This window comes from Rhipicephalus microplus, chromosome 6, assembly GCF_043290135.1.
Source record: "Rhipicephalus microplus isolate Deutch F79 chromosome 6, USDA_Rmic, whole genome shotgun sequence".
Taxonomy (NCBI): Eukaryota; Metazoa; Arthropoda; class Arachnida; order Ixodida; family Ixodidae; genus Rhipicephalus; species Rhipicephalus microplus.
The window spans coordinates 163428566-163445041 of record NC_134705.1 but is presented as its reverse complement, the minus strand read 5'-3'; the positions used below and the strand labels follow the sequence as shown (position 1 = coordinate 163445041).

At 48.2% G+C, this 16476-nt stretch overlaps 1 protein-coding gene across 1 annotated transcript in view; it reads right to left on the bottom strand.

Annotated features, from left to right (window-relative positions):
• Nucleotides 1-284: 284 nt before the first annotated feature.
• Nucleotides 285-16476, bottom strand: part of LOC119168363 (uncharacterized) — a 75938-nt gene continuing 59746 nt past the window's right edge. Inside the window, exons 14-19 of the mRNA XM_075866924.1 lie at nt 12587-12740; nt 11328-11449; nt 8828-8957; nt 7749-7919; nt 1981-2094; nt 285-584 (exon numbers count right to left, since the gene is read on the bottom strand). Coding sequence (XP_075723039.1) covers nt 444-584; nt 1981-2094; nt 7749-7919; nt 8828-8957; nt 11328-11449; nt 12587-12740 — 832 coding nt within the window. The 3' untranslated portion in view covers nt 285-443. The remainder of the gene's footprint in view (nt 585-1980; nt 2095-7748; nt 7920-8827; nt 8958-11327; nt 11450-12586; nt 12741-16476) is intronic.

The window sequence follows — 16476 nt, the reverse complement described above, 5'->3', positions numbered from 1 at the left end:
CAAAAAAAAATATTAGCCATGCTGCCAATTGCTTGAATGACAGCGACTTTCTTCGTAAGAGGCAGAGAACCTTGCCTCCAATATTCTGCTGTCAGCGCCGTCGCACGCTTCACCGCATAAGTGCAGTAGTAAGCGGGTGGAGTAGTAAGTAAGGGGACGTCAAGCAATTACCTCGCGACAATCTGCGTGGATACCACCTTGAAACAGGTTTTGCTATGCTTCTGGCCCGTTCACATCTAGGCACTTATACCTCTCTTTACAATGAAAGGAATGACTTAGCCAAGTAAAAAAAAAAGTTCTTTTTATTGCTAGCAAGACCGTCGCTACGCCAAATCCTGGCGCAACCGCTTGAACGTCCAGGTGGCTCCGTCTTTGCCACGGAACTGCGACAGGTGGCGCACCGTGCGAAGCACGAGCGCCCATTGGCTGCTCGGCTCGGTGCGTCACGCGGCAAGCGCCGCCTTGATGGCCTTCAGCCGGACGAACTTCCCTTTGCCGCAGGCGCCTTTGTGGTCATCCATTTCGACGTTGTACACTGCCAGTCCGGTGAATTTCCGGGGCATCACACTCAGGCGGTTGTTCGTCTGTGTGATAACAGAGTGAAAGCCCGAGTTACTTTCGCATAACTATTGATTGTTACCATATGTATATCATTGACGCCGTAGGGAAGGGCTCCGGAAATTTCGACCACCTGGGCATCTTTAACGGCATGTAAATCTAAACGCACGGTCCTCAAACAAATTGCGACCGCGACAGCCGGGATTCGATCCCACAACCTGTGAGTAAACAGCCGAGTGCTTTAGCCACTAGACCGCACTGGCGGGTACGAGTTACTTTCTTATTTTCCCAGCATATTCAATGGCGAATCAAGGGAAATCGCACGCAGCAGTATTTAAAACTACAAAACTTTAAACATTAAAACATTAGAACTTTAGAACTTTAAAACATTAAAACTTTAAAACTTCGAAAGAGCTCTGCGACATGCCAGCCAGATAGAAGTTGCCTGAACTTCTATTGAGAACCTTATTCAACCAAGCGGCATAACAAAAATACACAGAAGTGTATCATGCGTTCTTGGTACATCTGCATAAAAGCGAAATGGGGGATTGTGAAAAAGATGACAATCGCCACAAAGGAATATTTGAAATTTTACTATAATATAAAAATGATCATTTTTTCTGTTGGTTTCAAGATGAACTGCGTATTCATCGATTCGACCTTCTTTAACATCTTAAGAGAAAGATACCTAAATGCATTGCGTGCTGACCCAGAGCCAAAACGCTAGCTTCATGTTTAATTTCTTGTAATTGTACTGTACAGACCAGCTTAAATTTCTTAGCTAATGTCTAAGGAGGCTCTAACAGCGAGATATTTGAATTCGGTTTCTGTACGACAGGAATGGTGCATGAGGGAACTATGGGATGACGGCGATGGCAGTTCCATCATCCTGCCTTGGCAGACCTAGATGGAATTTCAGACGCATTAACACATTTTGCCATGACGTGTGTAAGTCATAGTCTTCCAATTAGATAATTCACTGCAAACTTTCAATGTCGAAGTGAAAAAAAAACAAAGCGGTCATGGCTTCATTGCACGTGCAGCTGACCTGAAAACAATATTGTTAGCCGAAGTACAGACGCTTGCAAAACGAGCAGCTTGATGAGTACGAGCTCGGGAGTGCGCCACTCGAGCCGCTCACGTGTTTATAAACACGCTCTTTACAAATTAGTTTCTAGAACGAAAAGACTCCAAAACGTCGCAAGCTTGTCTGTGAACACTCATTCCACATAACGCAGAATGTGAGCGATTTTTTAGGCTGTTTTTTGACAAGCATGCGCAATAAACCACGCATATACTCCGTCTGAACACATTTTCAAAGTGTTGAGTGTCCTGGCTTGAATCGCGTCAACTTGAATTGCGGGTGTTTAGCTATACGCTGTTACGCGTTCAAATATTTCGCAGCCCCGATGCCCAACTCACCTTCGTCCTGAAGGTGTTTTCAGAGTCGAAGAGGGCCAGGAACTTTTTGTGTTCATCCGTGGCGTACAGGGTGCCAGTGTCTTCGCTGTCCTTTTCGGTTTTCATTTTGCACACCTGGGAGCAAAGGAGTTTGAGAAAACATTTATCACGTTGTGAATCAGAATATAAACTTACGCACTACGCATTCGCCAAGCAATTCCTTTTGCCTACGTAGGGCGAACCAATGTGTGCTGGTTTGAGTTGTACGATTGATTATTTCGGTTTCTACCATAAGCTTGCGTAGGGTTCCCATTTAAGGAGGGGGGGGGGAAAGGTTCGTTCACAGCATTCCCTTTCCCGATCATGTCAATGTATGGAGCCGATTAATGTATTGAACAGAAACAAATAAAAAAGACAGTACTCGAATTTCAAATGTCGTTGCATCTCCACGCGCACGCCGTGGCATACGAAATGAAACACATGTCACTAGAGTTCTCCGAGTGTAGTTTGTGAATATAAACGAAGTCGTTGCTTCTCTAGGTTATTTCCGAAGACCAAACGGTACCGATTGTTACCTTTGAGGGATGTCACGCTTTGTTCCCTCAAATCGCGGTGAACGCTAGCTAAATCTGAAATGACCGGCAAATAGAGTGGCTTTAAAGGGCGACGACAAACACAGCACCACTTCGCACGGGACACAAAGTATGCGCTCTTTCGCTGGGCCTTCCAGTTTCCCCGGTGTCACAGAACGAGCGCTAAACAAGAGCGCGCCGCCAAATCCTTGCGACAACGGGCGGCAGAAACGCCGCGAGGTAAAAAGAAAAAAAAAAAGAAAGAAAGCAAACATCCAGGGCTCCCGGGCGCGCGCTCTCCCCGCAGAAGCACGGCTTCGCAGACGATCCTCCTCACCCCACATCGGCGGCCCAGCAAGACCGCGATTTTTATCGAACGAACGGGGCGGGGTCAGACCGAGCTGAGTCATCCGACGCGGAGGGCAGACAAACCGTCTCGCCTCTCCCCAGCCTTCGCTGCGTATCGCGCCGACGAAATGACGAGAAAGATCTGGAAAGTCGCGCGCAAGGTATTTAACCGAGCAGCCGAGACGAGAAATCAGGAGGTGACGGAAGTTAACGCCAGAGCGCGTAGGAATTCCGCCGTGGAGTCGGCGGAGGTTCTGCCCGTAGTGACAGAACAGGAGGAGACGGAAGTGAGCGCCAGAGTGCGTAGAGAGTCCGCCGTGTAGCCGGCGAAGTTTGTGGTCCGCAGGGACGGCTCGAGCTACAGGCAAGAGTGTGTGTTTACCGCTAACGAGCGAAGACCCGTGGCAACCGCTGCGAGTGTGAAGCCGACGTGTTCCGGCGAAGAAGTTGAAGTTTGAAGAGTGGCCAATTGAAGACGGGAGGTTTCCTGGGAGAGAACTTCGAGAGCTGCGGAACGACAACAACGCTGGACTTTGAGTGAGTGATTCTCGGAAGAGTATCATTCAGACTTTTGTTCCAAGGACTTTGGACTGAATAGGTTTTATATCTCTTTAGTCTTTAAGTGTCTTGGTTGTTCAATGCATGCGACTGCATTGTAGTGCGTATTGTTGTCTGTGTCCGTTGTTTCAAGTGTGGTTGATTGTACTGTGTAGTACATTGTCTGTTTGGTGACGTATCGTATGTAACTATTGTGGAGTGTGCATACGTGTGTATTGTTTTTGATCTGCCGTTAATGAGAATATAATTTTGTTTGTTTATCAACTCTCGGCTCTGACTTGTTCTTTGGGCCACAGCCGGCGTCCGCTGGCGCACCAATAAGGACCACTTCTAAATTGTCCACGCTTTCGTGGTGCGGTTCGGGGGGCCGATACTTCGGCTCTTGGAATTAGCCCGGCGATCGCCTCCCTAATTAACGGGACAGGTGTGACAATTAATCTGGCGTCCGCGAAACAGGACCTTTTGGTGCACAGTGTGTCCAAAGTAGTGAGAAAGAGCCTCGAGTTGTTGATAGTGCTATCGGAACGATTTTATGTGTTGTTCAGTGTTCTCGTTAACGAGTTCAGGGGAGTGTTCCGATAGACTGATTTAGGCAGATACTTTTTGCACGCGGCAAGGTTTTAGTTGCGAGTTGCGAGACACAATGGATCTCGAAAAGTTAGTTGCTCTTGGTGAAAAGATGGGTCTTTCTGGCGTCGAACTACGGAAGTGGGTCACCCAGAGGGAAAAAGAAGAAAAAGAGAGAGCCAAAGAAGAAAAAGCAGCCGAGCTGGAAAAAGAGAGGTTGGCGGTCGAAAGAGCCAAAGCGGAAAAAGAAGCTGAGGTGGAGAGAGAGAGGTTGGCGGCAGAGAGGGCCAAGGAAGAAAAGGCAGCTGAGTTGGAGAGAGAAAGGCTGGCCGCTGAAAGGGCGAGAGAAGAAAGAGAAGCAAAGGAGCGCCAGCTGAAAGAAGAAGGAGAAGCGGAGATGGCTGAAAGGGAACGGCAGCGGCAGCACGAAATTGAACTCGAGCGGCTCCGTTTGCAACAGCGAAACGAAACTCCCGTCCAAGCTAGAGTTGAAAGCAGCGAACGGGAAGATCACGGCTTCCGCTTGAACCCAAGCAAGCTGCTCGTAGCGTTTGATGAAAGGAAGGACGACCTAGACGCGTACCTCCACAGATTTGAGACGATTGCGAGGAGCCAGAATTGGCCGGAACAGCAATGGGCAACTGCTTTGAGTACCTGCTTGAGTGGTGAAGCGCTCAGTGTGTACGGTAGGCTGACGCCGACCGATGCAGCCAACTACGCAAAGGTGAAAGCTGCTTTGTTGAAGCGATTTAGATTTACCGTGGAAGGATTCCGGGACAGATTTCGGACAGGAAAGCCAGCTGATGGTGAGACAGCTACGCAGTATGCTGCCCGACTTTGCCATTATTTCGACAGATGGATTGAACTTTCAGGGACAGCACAGGAGTACGATGAGCTTAGAGAGCTGCTAATTAAAGAACAATTTCTTACTAGTTGCCACCCAAGCCTGTCGCTGTATTTGAAAGAGAGGAAGGCGGAGTCATTTGAAGGAATGCTTGAATTGGCTGATCAATTCTTGGAAGCGCAAGGTGGAACTAATTTGGCCAAGGTCAAGAAGGAGTGTCCCGATGATTCGAAGAAATTGGTTCCCGAAGAAAGGAAGCGTGCACCAGAGAGCATGCAGCGATGTTTTCTGTGCAACCGAGTAGGTCATCGCGCGAAAAATTGTCGAACGATCTTTACGAGCCCTACGGCAGTAAAATGTTTCAAGTGTGGTCAGACTGGGCACAAAGCAGATGCATGTCGGAACGGAGTGAGTCAAACTCACCAGGTATCCTGTGTGCAAGTGGCACCGAAATCCGATAATAATGCCGTCACCGACGGATTCGTAGAATTGAAAAATGGGGAGAAAATTCCTATTGTCGGTGCTGTAATGTCAAAACAGCCAACCGGTGTTACGAAGGGAATGCCAACGCTTCCTGGAAAGATTGCAGGCAAGAAGATTACGGTTCTAAGAGACATCGGTAGCTCCACGGTTATCGTGAGGAGAAATTTGGTACGGGAAAGAGAGTTGACAGGCAGAACGAAACCGGTTTGCCTAATTGACCGTACGGTCCGTATGCTTCCCGAAGCAGAAATTGAGGTTGAAACCCCGTACTTCAGCGGGAAGGTTACTGCGTTATGCATGACGACCCCCCTGTATGACCTTGTCATCGGAAACATCGACGGGGCGCGAGGGCCAAGTGATCCAGAATGTTTGGGAGAAGACCCGAAGATAGAGCCCTCGCCAACACAGCGGCCGCGAGATACAGTGGAGGAGCATCCCGTGACGGATCTTACTAGAGCCCAAGGTGAAGCTGCGGCGCAAGAGACAGCGAAGGAGAAGACGATCGTGTCGAATAAGTTCACGGGCCGAGCAACCGGACTTACGTCGGCACGACCTCAACCGACCGACAGTGTAAAGGAGACGGGGTTGGCCAGCCGGGCAAAATGTAGAGGCATTATCAAGCGGGTAAATAAACAGACAGGACCCGTCGAATGTAATGACGCGTTAACGGTGTCGGAAGAGACAACGATGGCTGAGACGACGCCCCAGATATCGTCGTTGGAAAGGGCTCGCCGAAAAGGAACGTGGAAGCACAAGAAGAGATCGAGCGAGCACCGCAAAAAGGGGCGCAAGCGCTGTTCGAAGTATTCAGGATAAGTGCTGAGGTCGAATCAGAATGTGTTGGGCAGTGCTGAGTGCCATATGTTGTGTTATTGTTCTTGTTATCCTGTGTCTCAAGTGTATGTCGAGCGAGTCAGTGTTCTGTGCGATGGTGTGATGTATAGTGTTGTATAATTGTTGGATAGACAGAACTTTGTACGTTTGTATTGTTTAGAATGTGTGATGAAGTGTTGTAGGCATGTACCTGTGGCTATATTTCATGTGTTGTGGAATTGAACTACAATGTACGATTGTATTGAGAGATATATTGTGAATGTGAAGTGTCATGAGCGACGGATTGTGTTACAGTCTGTGAGAATGTGTGGTGACTGTTCGCGCTCGTTTGTGTGGGTTTGAATATTATGAGATAATATTCTTAAAGTGGGGGGCAGTGTCACAGAACGAGCGCTAAACAAGAGCGCGCCGCCAAATCCTTGCGACAACGGGCGGCAGAAACGCCGCGAGGTAAAAAGAAAAAAAAAAAGAAAGAAAGCAAACATCCCGGGCGCGCGCTCTCCCCGCAGAAGCACGGCTTCGCAGACGATCCTCCTCACCCCACATCGGCGGCCCAGCAAGACCGCGATTTTTCTCGAACGAACGGGGCGGGGTCAGACCGAGCTGAGTCATCCGACGCGGAGGGCAGACAAACCGTCTCGCCTCTCCCCAGCCTTCGCTGCGTATCGCGCCGACGAAATGACGAGAAAGATCTGGAAAGTCGCGCGCAAGGTATTTAACCGAGCAGCCGAGACGAGAAATCAGTAGGTGACGGAAGTTAACGCCAGAGCGCGTAGGAATTCCGCCGTGGAGTCGGCGGAGGTTCTGCCCGTAGTGACAGAACAGGAGGAGACGGAAGTGAGCCCCAGAGTGCGTAGAGAGTCCGCCGTGTAGCCGGCGAAGTTTGTGGTCCGCAGGGACGGCTCGAGCTACAGGCAAGAGTGTGTGTTTACCGCTAACGAGCGAAGACCCGTGGCAACCGCTGCGAGTGTGAAGCCGACGTGTTCCGGCGAAGAAGTTGAAGTTTGAAGAGTGGCCAATTGAAGACGGGAGGTTTCCTGGGAGAGAACTTCGAGAGCTGCGGAACGACAACAACGCTGGACTTTGAGTGAGTGATTCTCGGAAGAGTATCATTCAGACTTTTGTTCCAAGGACTTTGGACTGAATAGGTTTTATATCTCTTTAGTCTTTAAGTGTCTTGGTTGTTCAATGCATGCGACTGCATTGTAGTGCGTATTGTTGTCTGTGTCCGTTGTTTCAAGTGTGGTTGATTGTACTGTGTAGTACATTGTCTGTTTGGTGACGTATCGTATGTAACTATTGTGGAGTGTGCATACGTGTGTATTGTTTTTGATCTGCCGTTAATGAGAATATAATTTTGTTTGTTTATCAACTCTCGGCTCTGACTTGTTCTTTGGGCCACAGCCGGCGTCCGCTGGCGCACCAATAAGGACCACTTCTAAATTGTCCACGCTTTCGTGGTGCGGTTCGGGGGGCCGATACTTCGGCTCTTGGAATTAGCCCGGCGATCGCCTCCCTAATTAACGGGACAGGTGTGACACCCGGCCTTGGTAGTGACGTCTCCAAGTTGCACAGCGACTCACCGACGAGTAATCCATGTTGAGGCTGCTCTCGGACATCTCGCGTGCCGCCGCGCCACTCCACGTCTTCTTCATGCGGTACGTCCTCGCGAACATGGCGAAGGAGAGCATCACGTACTTGCCCTGCTTCGAGATCTCCTTCAGCGGCTCCTCAAGGTCCTCCTTGATGGCAGCCTGCGGACCAAGTGAAATCTCGTTTGTCGGCACGTTAGCACGTTAAACGCTCGGCGTGTGATGACCTCGTGGTGACTACGAATTAGTGATTTTTTTGAAGTTCTGGCGGTTGATAATTACACAGTAAGTGTGATAGCACGACCGAAGCGTCTCCAATGAAGTTGTGATCAATTTTAAGCATGCTTTGTTTTTTTTTCTTGTACGCTAAATAAAGAAGCTCTAAAAAAATCAGATGTTGTTTGACTGTACAGTGTGACGTTCACAAAGTGTTGAATCAGCGTGTTTTAAATAATTCTCACTATCAAGAAGGATATTGCAGGCCAGTTTATGTTGGTTTATGACAGTGCTACCGAAGCGTAGTGTTGTCGCAAAGCGTACTTTAATTTCTTCTTTGGAACTGGAAGGAGGTAAGAATGCGCTAATACACATTATGAGTGTCGCAACTTAGTCGCCTTATTTCTGTCGAGTTATACATTACCAGTTTTTTTCAGTTTCATTAGGCAAAACTGTATTGCGAAATTCATTACTAAAGAAACGTATTGGAAGCAGATATGTTATCAAAATCACTGACCAGACATGAGTGATTTCTTTTAAATGTTCGTTGCATTAGACATCACACGTGAGCATTCGTAAAATGACACGATAGAGTTGATTTTGCGCAGTAGCTACAAGGCACCCGGTGCAGGTATCAAAAGGGCGGCACAATTATTAAGAGAAACCACAATACAAGAACAAGGACAATGAGTTAGGATAGTAATGCGCTGATATTTTTTCGTTCGCTATAAAATTAGTCTTTAATAAACAGCCCGTAACTGACCGGAGCCGAAATGGGAGATGCCCGTGTTGAATTTGGAGCCTCGTTTACATCGCGATTCTGACGCGTAAAGCACCATAAAATATTTAATCACCAAGGACAGGGCGTTGTGCTCGGAAAGGTCCACATCGTCAGGGTTCGGGGCCAGAGGCCAGTGGTCGCCCTCGGGTCCGTAGTTCTCGGTATGCAGCTTAATGATGACCATGGTCAGCTCGGGAAAGTCACTGGCGAGGAAAACGAGAAAACATCGAATTAGACATCCAGGCCACAAGCTGCGTGAAAAAGATGGAGCTAAAATGCGACGAGGTGGTGCAACAATCATGCATCGCATCAGAGGATAGGCGTGCTAGGACTGCGGAGGGGATTGGGTGCCACTTTCAAGACTGCATCCTCGCTTACTTGGCGCCTCGTTGATACGATCTTCACGGGAATAAATAAACCTGGTATCACTCGAATAGCCACACTACCGGTAAAAACGTCACCGAGGCGTATTCGGTGACACGCAATATCGAAATGATGACACTAATAATAACAACATGAATGGTTGAACGTTCCGAAACCATGATTTGATTATGAGAGATGTTGTAGTGGAGGGCTCCGGAATTTTCGACCACCTGTTGTTCTTTAACGTGCACCTAAATTTGAGCATACGGACATCGGACATTTTCACCCCCATCGAAAATGCAGCAGCCGCAGTCGATATTCGACCTTGACCCCGTTACCTTCGGGTTAGCAGTCGAGTGCCTTAACCACCAGACTACCGTGGTGGGGCAATCACGACACTCTCGGCAGAGCGAGCATTGTCACTCGACTTTGGTACGACTGCGCGAAGCTTCGCTGATACGATCTCCACGGGAACGTAGAAGAAAATATTTATCATCTGAAAAGCTACAAAATCGGTAAAACAGCCTCGTAGGCGTATTCGGTGGCACATGGTAACAAAATCTCGACATTAGGCGGGATGCCTGAGCGACTGCGTGAAGCTTCGTTGATACGATCTCCGTGGGAACCGTGAAACGGATCGTATCATCTGATTAGCCACACAATGAGTAAAACAGTCTCGAAGGCGTATTCAGTGGCACATGCTAACAAAAGAAAGACACAGGCAAAGTATGGTTTCTCGATGCCTGAACCACTGCTCTAAGCCTCCTTGATCTCTACGGGAACCAAGAAACAAATTTAATCGTCCGACATGCCAGAAAATCTAAAATTGGAGAACGCTTGAGCTTCGCCTTCAAGAGCAGATTGCGATAGCCTAATCGGACTTCGTGCCCGGCGCTTTCTGAACTGCTAGCCTGCTTCGGTTGTCGATGCATTGCTCAATTGTGCCGAAAGAAACGGCAGTGCGCGCATGAAATTTTTTTGAATGCTCATGGTAAGCCCCAGTGGTTCAGTGCTCATTATAAGATATTTCTTTGGCGCATCAGCGATGGGTCCACTAGGCGAATGTAGCCTCTTCCACTATATACGATGCCTTTAGGAGACTCCTTGCACTACATACCGTGGCTCTGCGGTAGAACGCTTGCTTTCCACATTGGGCTGGGTGCGATCCTCACTAAGAGAAGAAAATTTGTGTTTCATTTGCGTCTTTATCGGTTTTCGCTCGACACCGACGCCGGAATTTTCGCGAAATTAGCTCTTTAACGCTGTCGCCTTGAAAAATCCGCCGGGGTGGCGGAACATATTATATTAGCGAAGACATTACATTAGGTAAAACATTGTTACTCGCCACCTGAGAGCCTGCGCACGTTCACGGGTCCTTGGAATGCGATAGCACAAATGCACTTCCGCCCTCTTTGGGTAAAACTTGATCGAGAATAAAAATGCTAATCGACTCGTTATCCCGAAAAACGCATCAACTAAACGAACTCGCAATAGATATACGTGGCGAACAACTCGAATATAGTCGGTGTCAAGCTGAGAATAAAAGCTTAGTTTCTTTGATATGAAACGTTATCAAACGTCTTCCAAGTGCACCGACAACCAAAACTTTTGGTAGGCAGAAAGTGCGGCTTGGTGGTTACGCTCGATTGTCGTCTCTTTTAATTATGCAGAAAGCTATGGCACTTCGCTTACACAAAACTTGGTAGACTGGTTAGGATTTTCTTTTATCGTCAACGTGTTTATCCCGACGTATGCATGCTGCTTACTTTTTAAGAGTTAAACGGCTCGGTAGTTAGGTTAGGTTTTCCAATGTGTACTCCTTTCAATGAAGAAGACAAACATCATAGAGTTGACCTTGCTAAGATGATGCTTTTCTCAAATCCTCGAGGCGTTTAATCATACATGTATACCATTGCTCACTTTTTAAGCAGAACGGCTCAGTAAGGTTAGGTTAGGTGAACTGCTTTCATTGAAGCAGAAAATGCTGTAGGCCCGGGTGCTCAGATTTTATGTGCACGTTGAAGAACCCCATGTGGTCGAAATTTCTGGAGCCATTCACTACGCCGTCTCTCAATCATAGGGTGGTTTTGGGATGTTACACCCCACATATACAAAACAATAAAAAAATGCTTTCAATGAAGCAAAAAAAAAATCTCTGGCTGGGTTAGATTAGGTAGCGCGACGTCGAAGTAAAGTGACAAGACCCTCACCTGGAAACCTGTTTAGCGGCGTCAAGGATCTTTGGTCCCTTAGAACCATCCCGGAGCGAAAATCCCAGAGCCCTGTGGCGCGTTAGACTCGATGGCTTTTTCTGTAGGAACTCGTCGGCTACCTGCAGCGTCGACACAGAAAAAGGGCTCAACCACAATTCATCACAGTCATCGACCACATCACCAAGAAGGCGTGCGTTATGCACTACAGCACTACAGAGTAGAACGGGAACCACAGCTTCTCTGCAGAATGATGGCACGTAGAGCGGGTTCCAACACTTCTCTGCAGAATGATGGCATAGAGGGTACTTCCTTGCTTCGCAACTGAAATAATTTTCGCGGGCATAGTCATCGACCACATCATTAGGAAGGCGAGCATTATGTTCTACAGCAGTACAGCGTAGAGTGGGTAGCACCACTTCTCTGCAGAATGATGGCATACCAAATACGTCATTACTTCGCAACAGAAGCATAATTTTCGCGGGCATCTGGCTTGGCAGTTAAAGTGTAAAGATAATTGTGCATGTCTAAGCACTGGCGTAACCAGCGAGGTGTGACGCTGCATATGACCGTGCAATGGTCTACGGACGCCATACTCCGTCACGTGACTGTAGTATTCGACGTGGTCTGTATATAGCCGTTTCGATTGTTGACCCAGTAGATGGCGTAATAGAATCCACACTTCGGCGATCACATTTCGGCACGTGATGCGGACAGCGCTACAGTCACGTGCCGCTTGGAGCTATTGCCTCGATGCACGCATTGGGACACGCGGGCATCTTTTATGTCGTCTGTTTTTTTTTTCACCATTTGGTTGTGGACGTGTGAACAAGATTTGCTTTAAACGTTTTGTTTTAGAGAAGCTTCATTTACGCAGTCGTATTCGTTTTTTGAGCCGAAGCGTCACTCAACACATGCCTCGCAGACACGCATATACCGTCATTCTCAGCGCTACAACATCGCCATTTAAGAAAACCGTAGACGGTGGCGCCACACCTCGCTCTAGGCATTTGTGAGAAACTCTATGCAACCCTGAGCCCCTCGAGCGTCAGCGCACGCGCGACTGCAGCGCCGTCCGTACCACGACGTCATGCGCTCCAAGATTACACCTAAGTGTGATGAAGGACATTACTTTGGGTGCACGCTATCGTAAATTTACGGAGCCCTCTCCTATCTGGTAATCATATCGTGGTTTAGGGACGTCGCACGTTAGCAATTATTATATCACCACGGCTCTCTTTCTGGCACCACGTGCTCACCTTGATGTACTGCAAGTCGGCGTCCTTCAGTTTCTCGTAGTCCTCAATGTTCTCAACGTTCAGCATGCCAAAGTGAGTTAACTTGGAGGCGAAAAGATCTTGCATTGCAGCCATCAGCTCGGATTTCTTGTTCCTGACAGTGCGCGCAATCGCACTGGTGAAAAAAAAAACAACACTTAAGCACGTTCATTCGGTGTGCAAAAGCAAAATCGATTGAGCAATAGTTTAGCGGGGTTTTTACAAATTAGAATGTCATCTGCAAGATTCAACTAAGCCGGTAAACACTCCAAAACGAATGAAGTTGAGCATAACAACTTAGTGCAGTTTTTGTTAACCACTGTCGCCCTGCGGAAAGATAAAAAAAAAGTCCGAATGGCTTGACAGTAAGAATTATTATTCGACTATTGAGCGGTCAATCGTAAAACGCTCTGCATACTGACATGCTACGCAGGTGGCGTCACAGGGCTCAGTTTTCACTGCAGTGGTCTACGGACGCCGTACGCACAAGGTTCGTGTAGGGGCGGGGATACATTCAGGGCTCAACTTAGGCGGCGAATATTTAAACCTACTTGAGGTCCGGCTATATTAAGATTGCACGATACGTAGATACATAGACATTTGTCTATGTATCTACGCCAAACATCATTTCTCGCAACTATCAACGAGACCCTTCAGCAATTTCACCACAATATGCACGGTGAAGCACTAGCGATGACAAGGAAGGGGGTCGAAGGCGCGGTTATTTGTTGCAGCTAATCAACCAGGTCCGTCTTGGCACGGAGCAGAGGTGTTTGTCGACTTCACCACAATATACATGGTGAAGCACTAGCGAAAACCATGGCAAGCGTCGAAAGCGTGATTTTGGTTTTTAGCAGCATCATCCAGGCTCATTTTGACATGGAACGATGACATTCATCGTCTTCACGGCAATATACTCGGTGAAGCTCTAGTGACGACAAGGGCAAGCGTCGAACGTGTGGTTTTCGTTATTTGTTGAAGCTATCAACCACGCCCTAGGCACGGAACGATGGTGTTCGTGGGCATCACCCCAATATACACGGACGAAAAGGATGAACGTAGGACGTGTGGTTTTTGCTATTTGTTGCGACTATCAACCACACCTATCTTGGCACGGGACGATGGCATTCGTCGGCACTATGCTTGCGGACAACTTTTCCTGACAACTGAGGGAACGCTACGGGGGTCGAGCTTCTGCACGTGTACTACAACGTGAAGTAGTCCGGTATGTCATGCGTTCTGTACCGCCATAGGCACCATACACTGACCAGACGGAGCTTCGCAGTAACACTGGCCCAGCCCGAATTCACTGACATTAGATGTTTGGGGGACAAAGAACACAGACGTGCCCACACGTTCTTCGAGTAACCCGGCAAGAATCCACTCATTCACGCAGGGAGGGAAATGCGTACGTCGTGTTCCATTTTGATCAGCCCCGTCTCAATATTGCCGTTTTTATTCGCTAGCTAGGTAGGTAAGCTACTTTATTGATTCACGAAGGAATCATTTGAGGGGGGAGGGTGGCAGGAGAAGTGGATTCAGGATGACGACGAGCTCTCAGGCCGCTCTAGGTGGCCGGACACTGCTGTGCTTCGGCGACCCTTCTGGCCCAGCTCACTGTCCGGAGCTGGAACCCCGGTCGCGAGCTGCGCAGAGCAGCCTCCCTTCGCTCCTGGTGGTGCTCAGATTTTGTTGGTGCCCAAACAAACCCTTGCCACGGGTGCTTGGGTTTGTTTGGACAATTCAGAAATATGTGCTGGAAGTCGGCTCTGGCGCTAGGACATAAGTTGCAATGAGGCGAGGTTTCGCCATGTGTAAAAAGGGAGAGAAGAAAAGGAGTCGTCACTGTGGCCGTTTGAAGTCTGCGCCACAAAGCCTGGTCACTTCTGGGGAAAGATTTATGCGGTGGGGGTTAAGTTAGGCGGGAATTTCGGTAAAATAGCGTGATATTGAGATAGCTGAGAAATCGATCCCTGGCACCTCGAATCGAAGGCAGGTCGCTGTGAGCCCGGCTGGCGAGTGCTAGGCTTCGCTTTCCAGCGCTGCAGTCACGCTGGAAAATTTGCCTATAATACCACCATAAAAAGAAAGGGCTTTGTGAGATCAGCGGTTCATATCGATGCAAACGCTGCTTGGCGTTTTTTGTGCACGTAAAAGGCGCGCCTTTCTCACGCATCCAAAAACGTAAATTGTCAATGAATATATCAAACAAATATTCTAATGGCGTGAGCTACGTCCTGTGTCAAAGAGCTACAAGCAAAAATTGAAGGCTGAGTTTTCCATACCTCATGCTGAAAATAAAGTCCCTATTGTATATGACTCCTACGGCATTAGTGGTAAGATGCGTGCTATTTTGTCTTGTAGCCTTCAATGCTCTGCAAAGGGACAATGGCCGCGACTATGGCCACACCGCGATTGGACAGGCGGCGCTACGAACGTGGTGGTGTTCAGCGCGCGCGTCCCTGGAGGTGTCGTTCCCTCGTGGTGGTGTCTGATTGCGTTCGTCTGCAACTGCAAGCTGGTTTTCAGACTGGATAAGTTGACCTTAGCATTGCCCACGAATACCTTACTGCAACTTCTGCTATTTTTAAATGCGGAGCGTTTCATAGACGCACCTACTGGCAAATCTGGCGTCGGCGGTGTCGTCTACACCCCCGCTGCGCATGCTCGCGTCTCCTCGCATTGAGCCTTCGGGAAGCGGTAAAACTGTTAAACTGAGTCATAGCATGACCGCCAAAAAAAAGAAACAAAAGAAAAACCCAAACGTTTCGCAAAACAGCGGAAGAACGCGAAGAAGCCAGCGGGACAATGTTGCCGGCCGTGGTGTCCGACAGCTTCTATCCCCTATTTGGACGCAAATGAGCGGTGTTTGTTGCTTGTTGCAGCTATCAACCAGGCCTGTCTTCGCACGGAACGAAGGAAGGCGTTCACCGACTATGCGGCGAAGCATTAGTGATGACAAAGACTAGCGTCTAACGCGTGGTTTTATTTGTTGCAGCCATCAAACACGTCTATCTTGTGGTTGGGAACGATGGTGTTTGCCGACTTCACCGCATTATACATGTTTAAGTATTGGCGACGACAAGAGCGAGTGTCGAACGTGCGGTGTTTGCAAGTTGAAGGGTCGAAATTAAAAACATAAAAAGCAAGGCAGTTTTGCTCAAAGGTGCTCAAAGAACCAGGCCTTTTTCGTGTGACCGCGCGTTCATTATGCTACAGTTGGATATTCTGTATGTAGCTTTATCGGCGTTTATAAAATATGCTATAGCTGTCGGCAATATGTTACGGCGTTAACAGTGTATTCTATATTAATCGCACGCGTAGCGTAAATGGGCATGACTGGCAAAGCAATGGGAGACCCTTAAGTCTCGCTTTTAAGAGTTTAAAACTGCTAATATTCTGTTCCTCGTGCGTGCTTCAAGCAGTGTGCGATATCTTTTCGAGCTTGCTACGCACCCACTTCGTGACCTCAAGGGTGCAGTAGCGCGCACGCCTTTCGTAGTGGGGGACTGACTTTATAAGCTACGAAGTACAATCCCATGTTCTGAAGCACGATGGGAATGTACGCTTGCACCACGCATCCTTGCGGCAATATTTCATGTCGTATTGTGAAGCATGTATACAGAACGTGCTTGTAAAGCATGAAAAGTTACTTTCCCTGCATTTACAAGCAATATTCACAAGCAAGAGGCGTGGCTGTGTGCTGTAAAACCCTATTGCCACGCAAACTACCCTTGTTCGATCCCCATTCAGACCATTCAAACGCCAACGTCCGAATTGCTGCGAAACGAGCTTTCAAACGCTATCGCGTTAAAAGGGGTCGTGTATACATATACAGGTCAGGGAGGACCTGGGATAACTATCATGGTTAG